The sequence below is a fragment of the Merops nubicus genome, unplaced genomic scaffold (assembly GCF_000691845.1).
Source record: "Merops nubicus isolate BGI_N331 unplaced genomic scaffold, ASM69184v1 scaffold4655, whole genome shotgun sequence".
NCBI lineage: Eukaryota > Metazoa > Chordata > Aves > Coraciiformes > Meropidae > Merops > Merops nubicus.
Window position 1 is genome coordinate 42,237 of NW_008608823.1, and position 14,667 is coordinate 56,903.

The window sequence follows — 14,667 nt, forward strand, 5'->3', positions numbered from 1 at the left end:
TTTCTCAAACCAGTAACTTCTGAACATCATTAATTATTGCTATTTTATGCTGAAGTACTGTCAGCTGGAAGGGAGTGGTAAATGGCTGACATAGCCAGCAACAGGAGTAACACAGGAAACTGGTCTGTGCAACAGGAAAGTGGCCTGTGGCATCCAGCAGCACCTGATAAACTTGAAGAGTCTATTAATTTTTTAAAAATTGCTAGAGGAAATTAAGCAAGCAGAGCCTTTGGAGGTTCTCTGACTAATAACAAAGACCCAATTTACATTAAGAAAGGTAAATTTCCCTAAGATAATATTGACTGTTTTCTTGGAATGTTAAGAACCACATTTTAAAGCTATGTGAAGATATAACAAATATCAGATCTGATTAAGCACCTGTATCTTGTTTACTAGATCAGTATAAGAAAAATGGTTTACCCATTGCTTGTAAGCAATCCTAAAACCAGTTACAAGTTCAAATTCATGTGGAATTTGAACTTGTTAAACTTTCCTCAGAGAGGAATTAATTGTATATTCTGTCTTCCAATTATTAAAAACAGTCTTTATGTTCAGGGTAACATCTTGTATCAATTTCTAAGAAGTTGGGTAGTAGATCAACATCAACACAGATTCAAAATAGAACTATTTAATACAATAAGAAAGAGAAACTGGAAATTTTCTTTAAAGTATTGTTTATTCAAAAAAATCAACTCTTGAAATATCCAAGCTTCAGTGGCAATAGCCCACACACATTACACATAGCTCCACGCCCACGCACAAAGATATAGGCTCTTCTTTAAAGGGTATTTATTACTATGGCAACTACTGTCACCAACTAGGCAGCTCCATTTATTTTATCATTACTTGTATATCCCTAAAACACCAGAACTCCATGACATTTGCAAATACATTTAAAAATCTACTTTTATCCTACTTTATCCAATAACTATTTGAAATGTACCATCTTTTGAAAATAGTGGCATGCATCTTAAACTGAACAAATATACATGACAGATTTTTTTCATACATGTATAGTGACGATTCAGGCCCAAACTTTTAAGTAATTCTCAGTAACTTCAGAAGGCTGAAATATATAAACTCTAGAAATATATGAATGCATGCCTCACTGTCCTTCTATATCCAATGTTTTACGAAAATTTCATTCAGAAACAGACCCACTCAAAAACCCATTCTTTGTACCATATACCGGACTTCCAAAACACCAATAAATATGTGTTCAGATACAGTAAGGCAGATATACAGAATCATAAGCAAGAGCTTTTCTGTGTTTTCATACATTTTAATATTTCTACACTACTAATTTTATATTACAATTTATTACAAAATACAAAAAAAGACATATTAAAAGAACCAAATTGAAAAAAAAAAACACACCACGAAAAGAGTGCTAGTATAACTGCTGCCCTTGCAATCTTCTAGTAAACAAGACTGTATCACATCATGCATACGTATACACACGCACACGTACAAACTTACACAGCATCCTATTGAACCTCTGCCCTCTTCAGGGCACAGAACCATTAAGAAACAGTTATTCAGTATTTTATGTTTTGCTCAGTGAATGACCAGACTTCTCTTTGCAATATTCACCTCTTTCTCTAAATAAATGGAATTACTAAAATGTCTCTTCCATGTTACAGGAACTAATTTAATATTCTAAAATATCCCAAGAGACATTATTTTCATACATAGGAAGCCAAGGAATCTAGAGATACACAAATTTATACAGTACCCATTCATTTTAGATGCTTTTTATGAAAGTTTTTTATGAAATTTTTATTTTTTATGACTTTTTTATGAAAGCATTTTAGAATTCTTTGCATTGTATAGTACCACAAAGATTAAAAGCAAAGCTTCTGTTGTTTGTGGATTCATGAGCTTAGTAGCCCCTGCAGTTAGGCCTTGCGCATACTCAAGAAAATAAAAAGGAATGAGTAATTACTGTTTTGCTGTAAGAAGTTTGTTTTAAGAGCTTGTATCATGTCATTTAGGAAGCTTTTGACAAAGCAAAGAAGGAGTTCAGATCTTCTGAGCAACATTAAACAGTCTTAACCTTAAATATGTATTTTTCTTTTACTGCAGTTTTTTGTTACTGTCATTACACACCTTCCAATTGCACTGGTAGGTCAGAAACAGAAACACATGGTACTGGGATCTTATCATACAATTCCAGAATATTTCTATTCTGTAAGAACTGGAACAGAAGTTGTATGAGAGACAAGAAAAAAAAAATTAAGCGTACATCTGCAAAAAAATTAGGAAGACTTGGTAAACTTTAGTTTATTTGCCCTTTGTGCACTATACTGCACTGTCTGCACAAGCTTTTCTGCTCAGTTCCTCCCACTTTGGTCCCAACAGTTCTGCTGCTATCCTGTCTCAGGCTCCTTGTCTCAGACCTCTTCTATTCACCCCGTTTCCATGATTCAGGACTCCAAGTTTAATATCCTAGCTAAGTCTGACAAACTTTTTCCCTAGACTTGGTTTCTTACCTCTGCTGTGCCTACTAGTCTCAATTCCTATCCTCCTGTCAATTTTTGGTCTAATCTACACTTGACCATCCCCAGCAGTTTCACTAGCCAGACCTTTTATCCATCCTTGACTCAGATACCAGTTCCCCACTGGCTACCAGTATCAGCCCATGATGTTCTCTGCCAGCTCTCATCCCAGGCTCTTCCTCCCTTCATTAACCATTTGCTCAGCCCTTCCTCCTCAGTTAATATGCCCCTTTTCCACCTGCCCTCACTGTCTTCTCTACAGCTTCCAGATTTCTTCACTTATAAATCACATTCTACTCTGCTTGGGTGACAACAGAATATCCTGAAAAGCACATGAGAGAGAGGCTTCCCCTTTTCCTTTCAGTATCTAGTCTGACCAGTTACTGAGCCCTGAAATTTGTACTGCAGCACACTCACTCGGCAAGGCAAGCACACAAGCAGTATTGGTTACACTCATATCAAAGAGATGCTCTGAAGCCTGAGAGATTTTAGCAACTAAAAACACACCTATTTCTACTCACATAAATTGGTATTTTTCAGAGGGTACACTAATCTGCACAAAGTTCTGTAGCTTTCCATAGGGCAAATAAAAATACATACAGCAGATAAAAGCCATTCATTTAAGAAATTTCCAGACCTAGCTCCAAATTATGAGTATTAGAGCATTGCATATGAAATGTCCCAAGAATTCAGTGAAAAAGGATAATTTCTAGACTTTTTCCCAGTAACAGTTGAGCTATTCAAAGTAAGTATCTCCCTAGAAACTATTTCAGTCTGAGGAAGACATCCTGCACAGAAAGGACTGAAAGGATGTTTCTGTCTCAACGGGAGGAGTTGCATACACTTAAGAGTGCTTATTTTCAATGGGGAGCAGAGACATTAACACACAGAACAACTAGCTCTTTTTCAGTGATGTTTACTTTGGAGCTGTAAGAGACTCCTAAGAGTTTGTGTTTCCATTAGTTCATCTGCTTTCTTACAATGCTTTGCACAGAATACAAGTTATTGCAGTTTAACTTACCGAACATTTTCTGGTCTCAATTTATCCAGTACCATCTCTATTAAATCAGGCCTGAATTCTTCAAGCAAATATTCAGCAGCCAGTACTTCTTCTATAGGATAATACTAAAACACAAAGCCCAGAAACATGTAGATGAGTTAAACAAAAACTATGCATGAAAAAAGCTAGTTTTGTAAAGGAACTGAAAGTGTATACTTCTGCTTACTAAATCTGTATTACTTTAGTAATTTCTAATTTGAAGTGCATAGATGTCTTAATGTCTTTCTCTTTAAACTAATCAAGATGGAATAGTACACTAACTATGCAATCATATTTCTCCTACATTAGGTAATTCTACATACTACACTGAAATATATTATATCTCAATATAAACATCATCCACCTTTAAATACTGCTTTGAAGTAACTGAAGAAAAAATATGGTAAATGCTGACCCCTGGAGGATATTTTTAAAGATAAAAGAACTCCAAATACTCATTAGAGTGTATTTGGGAAAAACACAACATAGCAAAGAAAAAAAAAATCCTTTATTTTAGGATTCAATTATTATTTACAGTAACTTAAAGGAAAGTATGTTACAGTTATTTAAGAGCATAATACAAATTTACACAGTTTTAACTATTTTTTTTATTTAGGGTCAACCTTAAAACCTCTTAAGGCACATTGCAATTTTAGAAGACAAAAACACTTAAAGTTCATCTGAAAATCATTACTGTAGTTCGCAGGAAAACTTTGCTGATAAACATCTGTTTACCAAGAAATAAAACAGCAGATGGCCTAAGCAAGAAGTGCTTGCAGTTTGCCATATAGGTGTACTTTTTTTTGACCAGAGTTACTATGAAATGGCTTTCTGAATTGCATGTATTATACAAAAAACTACAGTGGTGTGAATTCCAGAACACAGAGTAACTCACACAAAGGATTTCAGAAAAGGGGAAGGGTCAGAAGGGGTGGAGACCAAGGACGACGAACCAAATCTGTGTTACAAAAAATTCCATCTACTCGAGAGAGTCCCTTGGAGGGTGAGGAAGATGAGTGGGGGACTGGAACACCTGCCGTATGAGGAGAGGCTGAGAGACCTGGGGCTTTTTAGTCTAAAGAGATGGCCAAGGGGGGGATCTAACTAATGTGTAGAAATATATGCAGACTGGGTGTCAGGAAGGAAGGGGCAACCTCTTCTCACTTATGCCCTGCGATAGGACAAGGGGCAATGGACAAGCTGGAGCACAGGAAGTTCCACCTCAACATGAGGAAGAACTTCTTTACTGTAAGGTTCCAGAGCACAGCAACAGGCTCCCCAGGGAGGCTGTGGAGTCTCCTGCCTTGGAGACTTTTAAGACCCGTCTGGATGTGTTCCTGTGTGACCTGCCCTAGACTAGATGGTCCTGCTCTGCCAGGGGGGTTGGACTCGATCTCCAGAGGTCCCTCCCAACCCCTAACATGCTGTGAATGCTAAAGATCCAGAATTTGAAAGGCCTTGTCCCAAAGATTCATTGTACACTGAAGAAAGCTCATTTAACTACATTCTGCATAAAAGGCTAAAGCAGTCTAAGCAACATGAAGAGATTTTGAAGTAATTTATGCACTTCTAGTCTGGGATTACCAAGACAATACAGATCTAGTGACCAAAAGTCTACATTTTATTTCCTTTAGAAACACAGGGCACAGTCTTCCAGTCAATTGGAATTGAACATGAAATGTATTTGGTTACTTTCTTATTTTTTGTATTGCTTAAGCAAGAGGGTTAGAAAAGATTATTTCCCAAGGTTCAGTCCAACCTCAACCATTCTGTGATTCTGTGATTACTTTTCAGCAAGCTCAGAGCATAACGTAACTGAAATAAAACAGACTAAAACAATCTAGATACAACAATCAGATTAAAATTAAATTTTAAAAATCATCCAATCAAGAGACAAAACAACAGGACACTGCAAACCCGGGAACAACTACAAGGTGGAAAACATCAAGCCTACACACAATAAAAATGAAACAGGATTTGACAGCAAGACCTTAGTGGTGACTCCTTAGGCCAGCAAAAATGCACTTTAAAGACAAACTTCTGTTTTCTTGAGTAAAAAGTTTTTTAAAATCTTTTTGGTAAATACTCAACAGCTTACAACATTACATTTATTCATCCTAACTTATACTCAGGTTCTTCTCCAAGTTATGGAAAACAAACAGCATTTGTAAGCACATGAAATCACCAAACTACAGTTCCAGCTTGGTTAACTCAACATATAAACTCTGTATGATTCAGAGGCAATAAAGAGAACTAGCAAAGTTATTTTTATGTTAGTGTACGAGCAGATAACAGCATAATCACAGCTACCATTCATAGTGCAATGCACATCAAAAGCAGTGAAGAAAACGTAGTCCTAGATCAATACCCTACTCTTTGGAACACTGCTGGCAAGTTCCTGGCCTGAGTTTTAGAGATAGCGTTTGTAATCAGGAATGATCCAACAAATATAGACCATTGAAAGACTGTTTCAGGAAGTCAGTCATAAGTCCATTTGTTAAAGAGATTTTATGCTTTTGACAGAACAAAAGTAACAGACAGCATCCCAACTAGGAGCTCTTTTTAATATTCATTTAAATGTTTTCAGTTAAGTCTAATGCTTTTTAATAAACAGAAAGACAATTCTAAAATTAAAGATCACCACTTTAGACTTCAAAAATTGCAGCTGTAAAAGCATTAACAGGAACTCTTGCAAAGAAACAAAAAATGCTTCTGAGCAGATGTCAATGTTAGCTGTGCAACGGATAATGTTTGCAATGTATAAAAGTTGCGTGAATTTCACTAAAAAAAACAAACCTGCCTAAATTTTCCTTTACTGCAAAATGAGGGATCTAAACTTTGCAGGAAGTACAAAGACTAAGTATAAGCTACGTGAAGATTCTTTCGGTACCAGTACATAGTTACATTAGTAGAGCCAAACATTTCTGATTTGTTGTCTTAATACAAACATTTCTGCTTGCTGCAGTATTTCAACATTGTTAATGGTGGAAGCATTTAGAAACATGGTGCTTGTGTTTATGATAAAACATTTCTCTAGAGAACAGTTAGCTATCAGAGACAGAATAACAAGGCACATGTATCTTAAGAAACACTGAAACAGACCAGCTAGGAGCTCCAGTTACTGTAAAATCAGTTCTACCAAGTACAGAAGTATAAAATGGTAGAATGTGAAGGAAATGTGACTTACTGATTGTCAAAACAAAGATTTATGCAGCACAACATTGGCCTCCTAAGCTCAAGAAGTGCAGAGGACCTTTGCAAATACCTGTACTTATTAAGATTATAACCAATCATACTGTTAAATGACTACTACATTGTAAAAAAAACCCAACCATACTAAAAACCAAACAAAAACCCCCACACTTACGTGCAGCATTCCTCCAAGCTTTGATGTATAACCTCGTGGGCGTTCTTTATCTTTAAATCTGAATGCAACAGCATTTAGATCCTAGGAAACAATGTAGGTAGGATTGAAAAGGATATATTAAAGGCTATTTTAAGAATAATTACTGGCTACTTAATTCCTTTTTATAACGTAAGAGAAGGAATGAGTTTTGTTGTATTTTATAGCAGTTAGTCTGGGACCTAACACAAATGTATTCAGTAATATTCAAGTTGCACAAAACTCACAAGTAATTTTGGATAGTCTAGGAATGTGATGTGCTATGTAAAGTCTTGTAAATCCTCTTCACAGTAAAAGATCTGTCCCACAGCTCACACTTTTACCTTTCCTGATAACTTGAAAGCACACCAGCTTTGATATATCAACACATAGTGTTTCAGTGCTATGTTCATTGTTAATGAACTGAAGCCTTTCCCTCTTTTGTTCCTTCTGTTTAGCCATCCAAAAGGTAAGTTCAGAGAGAGATAAAAGTGTGTTTCTTTACACTGTCTTAGCCACAGAAACAGAATACAGCATTCTTAGAGTACAATGGCAATGGTGTACTATATAGAACTAAGACTGTAAGACCAATAAGGAGGACAGTCCAGCCCTTCTGTTTGCCAGCTTTTCTGACATGCCTTACAGCAGAAGTGCTGAGGCTGGCACAAGAGAAGCAAGGGAAAGACAGGGATGAGATGGGATGACGGAACTACCTCTTTCAAATCTTGTACTTGATTACAATGACAGTGAAACAGTTCCATTGTGACTTTTAGCAGAGGATAAAGAGACTTAAAACATACACAGGGTCAAAATGCAAGAAACAACAAGTTAACGCATCTGCAGAAAATCTACTCTTAGAAGAGACTCAACAGTTTTCACAAAATACAGCAAAGATGGAACAAGAAATCTTTACCCAAGAATTTGTAGTGAAGCGAGGCTACACATAAAAACAGAACTGGTTTCATTTCACACTCTCACTAAGAAGCACAGTACTATTTAAGTCTACAATGATACTTCACATTTTCACTCTGTGCACACAGAACCATGCAGACTTGTAAGAAGTGTACAGCCAAAATACTTCATGAAAAGTTTTAGTTCATCTCTCTCAAAAAAAAAAGAAAAAGAGAATAAACAGATTATATGCCCTACTGCCTTTACAATCTGAACTACACAATGTGACACTGGAAAGAAGACAGAGAGAGAAAAACAGCCATTTCAATTTCCAGTTCAGCATTATCATCCACAGCAAACACTTCCCCCACTCCACCTTCGGTGGAGACTAAAGACTGTTATGCAAAATCGTTGTAGACAGAGTAGGATACTTCTTCCTCCACTCTCCATTATGCTACCATCAGATGTCAACTCACAGCTCTATACAAGCATTTCGTATCTACATTAAGACAATAAATTCTGAATGTACTTATCATCTTTATCAAGTTGCACCCTTAAAATTAAAAAACTTAATTACCATGTGATTATTAAAGGCTATTTCCACAGCCAAGGAATCTGTTTCTACTTAAAATCCAAAAATCTGTAAAAATACAATCACTGCTATTTCAAGTACCAATCACTGTACCTTGCACTCTTGGAAAACCCATTCTTGAGGTCCTTCTGTACGTAGTTTTTGAATATATTGAAACATGTGCAAAATAATATCTTCAACATGCACTGGAAAGAAAAACACACTTGCTTAATAATTGACTCAACATGTGCAAGAGCAGCCCAGAAAGCCAACCATATCCAGCACCGAGCCAAAAGCCTGGCCAGCAAGTCGAGGCAGGTGATTCTCCTCCACTCTGCTCTAGCAACACCCTGCTGGGAGTACTGTGTCCAGCTCCAGATCCCCAACACAAGGACACAGACTTGCTTGGATTGGGTCCAGAGCAGGGCCATAAATATGATCAGAGGGTTGGAACACCTTTATGAGGACAGGCTGAGAGAGATGAAGTTGTGCGGCCTGGAGAAGAGAAGTCTCCAGGGTAACCTTATTGCAACCTTCCACTATCTGAATGGGGCCTACAAGAAAACTTGGGAGGGACTTTTGCAAGGCTTGAGGTGATATGATATGGGGTAATGGCTTTAAACTGGAAGAAGGTAGGTTAAAACTGGAAGAGGACAGGAAAGTGTTTAGGTCCTCAGCTAATTCTGAGAACTGCAATGAACATGCCTGGTATTAATATGTTGATTTATAACAATTTAACTTGGGTCTAAACACTACTAAATAAGTAGCATGCAAAGGTATTAACAGCTTTTCTTGTTAAGGAATTTATTTTAAAATATTTAATGAAATAATTCAATATAACCACAAATAAGTTGGTTTCTCATGTCATATAAAATGTGTTAGCATGTTAGAGAAGATCTAAACACAGAATAACCAGCTAATTAAAACCAATTTGCTTTCAAACTATAAATACAATGAGTCTCTTTGGATACAAACACAAACCCATCAGCTCAGGACTAAAATGAAATGCCAACATAGCGCCTCACTTACAAAGTCCTTCCTCTGTCAAGTCCACGTTAATGATGAAAAACATGAAACCTCTAGCACCTTCCTTCTGTCCTCCAACAAGAGTATTTACCCATCCTACAAAATCAAAAAGAAAATATATTACATTAAAAAATCTCTAACAATTTGTGCCCTTTTTTTACATTCCAACTACTTCACATGTCTTCTTAGCATAGATATAGAAATATGTTTTCATGTTCTTTTAGACTATAAGTAAGGAAGAGGGTTGTTGTTTTTTTTAATGAGTGGTGAAACACTGGAACAGGTTGCGCAGAGGGGGGATAGATGCTGGAAAAATTAAAGGTCAGGTTGGACAATACTCTGAAGAACCTGATCTAGCTGACGTCCTTGCTCATTGCCAGGGGTTGGACTAGAAGAACTTTAAAGGCCCCTTCCAACCCAAACTATTTTATGATTCTTCTTCTCTTCCTTAATGCCTGTAGCAACAGTGCAAGTTAAACATAACACAAGTCAAACATCTGATTTTGTGCTCAGACTGATATGACAAACTCAATATAATTTGATTACTGGGTAATTAATTTCTGTTTGGAACACAGTAATATAAAGAAAAATAGCAAAATATACATTCCTGTAGTCTTCCAGACATTACGGGACCTGACAGTAGTCTCTAAGTCAGCAACATAGTAGAGACTAGATCACTATGTCAAAGTTCACAGAACTCTCTAAACAAGGGTAGATAAAGGGGAGTGCAAGTTCAGTAGTCAGAGTGCCTGTTATTTATTTTCACCCACCACAGATTCAAAAACAAAGTGCAAAATGACTTACAACTCATACTACTCGTACAGTTGGGGGCTATAAACTGAACATACAGAGCTCAGCTTTAAGTGAAATGTAGTTATTACAGCATTTTTAATTTAATTACAGAAGGTAATTTTTTACCTTCAAAGGACTTACCTTTAGCTTTAAGCTCTGATAAAAGACTCCCTGGGCCTTCATGCCCAATCAGATGACCAAGGTAATGTCCAGGATTTGATTTATAATACTTCTGAAGGTCTGGTATAGGAAATGTGACATAAAGATTTCTAATGTCCTTAATAGGTACCACTTTGTAAAGTTGCTGAGGGGGAAAATTAACAAGGAGATCCATAACAAAAAGGAAATTCTTATTATTTTATTAATATCAGGAGCACATATCGTGTTCCCTTCACACATACACAGTTTATTACAAACATATCAAGAAAAACTCAAAAGTAAAGGGATGTAAAACTTAGGGCGACACTTTAGCCATTCATGATGCAAACAAAGAGACTTAAATTATCTCAGTTGCTTATGGCTGCAACGAAATGTACAACTTCTGCTATAAACTATATAAAACTATGCTATACTAAGCATAGAAAGGTGGGTGGAAAATTATTTTAAAAATAAGGAAATTAATAGGGACACCAACACATTGTATATTTCACTACTTTTATATTATTGAAACATAAAAAATATAATTTAAGGTATGCCCCTCTGATGGAAGATTTATCTCTATACATACCCGGAGATGTTCTTCTTGGAAAGGATGTTCAGGAAACTCTGGTATAGGAACATTTTTATTCTCTACTTCTGAAAATAACTTTACCACTAAGCAAGTCAGCTCATCCAAGGATTCTAAAATAAAGTTAGAAAATGCATAATCATTATCTGCAGATTCTAGAAAATCTGTATTTTTATGTTTTTTTGGGGAAGACATGAATTACACAGAAAAGTAGTTTTAATGGTATAATTATTAATTTCAGGAAGAAAATCTACATTAATACTGAAGTTTTGGACTATAACATGCTATAAGCACCATGCTTATTAAAGGAAGGGTTCAACCATGATTAAAGTAAATCCTGTAACCTGGGAAAAAAAAACCTTCAAATTTTACTGATGAGTAAGATAAAATAGATACTAGACATTTACGAAAGCAAACACTCCACCAAAAAAAAAAAACTTAAGCGATGTGGAATTACAGCTGCAAATTTTCCAGACTGAAAGCACCTCTAACAAAACCTGGATGTTTTTTACCCTCATCTCACCTCTAGCGCTTCACAAACGCTGTGAGCCAGGGTCACCTGTCCCCAGCATGGCGACATCTCACACATCTGTGACCTGTGTAAGCACTTCTGCTTTTAAATCCATTCTAGTTTCAGTCTGTGACTCTAGTACTCTCCAAAACCAAGACTGAGACTACTTGTGGAAAGAATAAAACACTGTGCATGAATTCAGCTAAATGGACCATTACAGTTTCTGTTTAAATACTACTTTCAAAATAGCTATCAGCTTAAATAAATGCATTTTGGAGCACTGTTTCCATTTAAAAGTCTGTACCTGAACTGCTGTACTACAGATGTTCCATGATTATGCAGTTAAGTTTGGTTTTGATTAGAGATAAAAATAACTGAATTTCATTAGTTGAACTTCTGAATATACATTACTATTTACTAAAGAAATTATACTTATTTTATGCTTATATTGTTATTATGATCCCCCCACCACTTTTTACTGACAGATTTGTTACATATATAAAGTGGTGGGAAAAAATCAGAAAATTACTAGGCTGAGTGTAGCTTTAGACATCCATTTATTCCAGAATGCACAAGAGTATAGAGATCATAGGGGACTTGCCGTGTGCAGCTCAGTGTATTTTTATGTAATAGAATTTCTAACTATGTGTTAATTAGCAGTACTGCTACTAAGGTATTTCAAGAAAGAATTTATAGAATAATCCTAACAAGCTTATTTTTCTGCAATTCGTTTTTTATGAGTAGAGTTCCCTGAAAATAAATTTTTTAAAACAAAATCAGAAAGAATGTGGCACTCTTAAGTTTTCAAATTTGATGCTAGAGTCAAGCCTTCAACTAGCCAAATGAGTCATCAATACAAAGCCTTTTGGAAAGCAATTGCATAGTTCTGCTTAAATAAATAACAGAGTGAGAAAAGGTACGTGCTCTTTCAGGGAGTAGTAAGATGCAACTTCCATCCATACAGCACCTCACTAATACAATAACAACTACTCAAATATGACAAATAACAGTAGTTGTACAGCATGTTGCATACAAGCAGTCTAACACAAAGTCTGATACTTACCTTTCAAAAATTATATTTAAGGAAAAATCCCAAAGATCGGTATTTCAAAGGCTCCCAATTTTTCTAAACATTGAACTACAATGAATGACTTCAACTGTGGAAAATAACTAGCAAAATCACCTAAATTCAGGATTTTAACAATAATAATTTCTGTATTTTATAGTAAAAAATACATATGTGCAAAATGCAGAAATGTCTGGAAGGTAACAAATGTTAAGGCTATTTTCTATATTTTATTGACACTTTAATACAGAATTTGTGTGTCCTGGAATATTACCTGTCCAGTGAAAAACTAGTTAAAGAAAAAACAAACAGAAGTCTGGAAACTTTGAAAACAGAACTGTAAAACAAGAGAATTTTAATTCAGTTGTTTTAAACTCTGATCAATATATATTTACCTTAAATTAATAAATAAATATTTTTAAAGGTAGGGAGTTAATTTTTTTTTTTTTCAGGTAACAGAAAAAATGAGAAGGTGAAAGAATCTATCCAAAATAGTAATATAACTTTATTCACAACATTGAAAAATATTTACAAGCTACCTTGATCAATATTACAGTATTTACCTGCAGAAAGTTTCCACTGCTACTAGGAGAATAACCAAGTTATTTTCGCACATGACATACATTAAGCCCTAGTGGTATTACCAACCAACCTGCTAGTAACACATCTAATATCTGACCTTTACCATAAAAAAAATAAATCTAATACATTTTAATGTTCAACTTGCAATGGTGAAAAAAATACCTTTCACCATATTCTAATCAATATGTGATGTTAACAGCAGACCACACAATAATAAGTTGAATTGAAAGGAACTGGGGACCCTGGCAACGAGTTGGTAGGAGTCTATGCACACAACTTGGAAGCAGTTAAAAAGTACAAACCTCACTGTGTTTGCCCAACGTAAAAATCTAGAAAAAGATTGCTGTATGAGGCTCTGAGCAACCTGATCTAGCTGGAGATGTCCCTGCTCACTGCAGGGGGGTTGGACTAGATGATTTTTTGTGGTCCCTTCCTCATTCTGTGATTCTGTATGTTATGATTGAAATTAAACAGGTACATATTGTTAATCAGCTTCATATTCAGCATCCTGTGAACAGACAGTTGTAAAGGAAGACTTGACTTTGCTAATGAATTTTATTTTATTCCATTCATAGTCACTACCCAAGCATTACTGTAAAACACCATACAAGTACCAGTCTGACAGTGTATTTTCAAAAAGCAAACAGAATTCAACATACTGTTATTGAGCTTTTAGCAAATTATGTAAAATACCATCCTGACAGTGGAAAACTTTAAGCAGCTGCAACCTCATTAGGTTAATTCAGGAGTACAACTGAATGCTTTTTATCTAAAAGTTAGGTTAGGTTTATCCTTTAACAATACAGAGATTTCTGTAGTGGAAGTGTAAGTCTAAAATATGAAAACAGTATCAAAGGCCCTCCCAACATCTGACACCAGAGAGGTATCAGTCTCCATAAGACAAACATGCAATGACAGTAACTGGTGTCTTAATAACATTTAAGGTTTTCAGCTTATTTTTTCTATTGTAGGCTTATAAACACAAATTTATACATTGCAACTTGCTTTGGAGACTTCACCAGACATAAAATTATGTGTAGTCAGTCTGTAGAAGTTCTATTTTTTCCCTTCTGTAGATTTTAAGATACTTGCATGCACTTTCTCTAAATATAAATACATGTAAAGTCTTAACCAACAGAACACAACTCACCTCTTCCTAAGACACAAATAGCCATTAAATTTGATGAATAATAAGTAGAATGGAACTTCAATAGCTCTTGTCTTACATCTATTCCTTCTTTGGCTGGTCTAGTTTCCAGAGTAAATTTGTTCCCTGTAATGGGAAGAAAAAAAGTTAATACTTGAAGTTTATGATTTTACAAATAAAAACCAAAAATATCAATTAATAAATATGCTTCCCTCTGGTCTGATAGTAATATTTAAAACAATTAAGCCATAAGCAGTTAAGGTATAAAAGAGGGCAAGAGAAGAAAGAATAAGGCAAGAAAATGTAGCATAAAAGTTGACTTGCATGTTTATAGGAAAAACGTAAGGGAAGAGTGGGAGTACACGCCTGCTGTGCATATATGCCCAGTGCATAAATTCTACAGTTCACAGATGTAAGTTATTACAAATCAATGAG

At 35.5% G+C, this 14,667-nt stretch overlaps 1 protein-coding gene across 1 annotated transcript in view; it reads right to left on the reverse strand.

Annotated features, from left to right (window-relative positions):
- IDE (insulin-degrading enzyme) overlaps window positions 1–14,358 on the reverse strand; it is a gene marked incomplete at its 5' end in the record, with an annotated part of 47,860 nt that extends 33,502 nt beyond the window's left edge. Inside the window, 7 exons of the mRNA XM_008940367.1 lie at window positions 3,520–3,623; window positions 6,905–6,985; window positions 8,496–8,587; window positions 9,411–9,503; window positions 10,341–10,503; window positions 10,927–11,039; window positions 14,236–14,358. Coding sequence (XP_008938615.1) covers window positions 3,520–3,623; window positions 6,905–6,985; window positions 8,496–8,587; window positions 9,411–9,503; window positions 10,341–10,503; window positions 10,927–11,039; window positions 14,236–14,358 — 769 coding nt within the window. The remainder of the gene's footprint in view (window positions 1–3,519; window positions 3,624–6,904; window positions 6,986–8,495; window positions 8,588–9,410; window positions 9,504–10,340; window positions 10,504–10,926; window positions 11,040–14,235) is intronic.
- Between the last annotated feature and the right edge of the window lie 309 nt (window positions 14,359–14,667).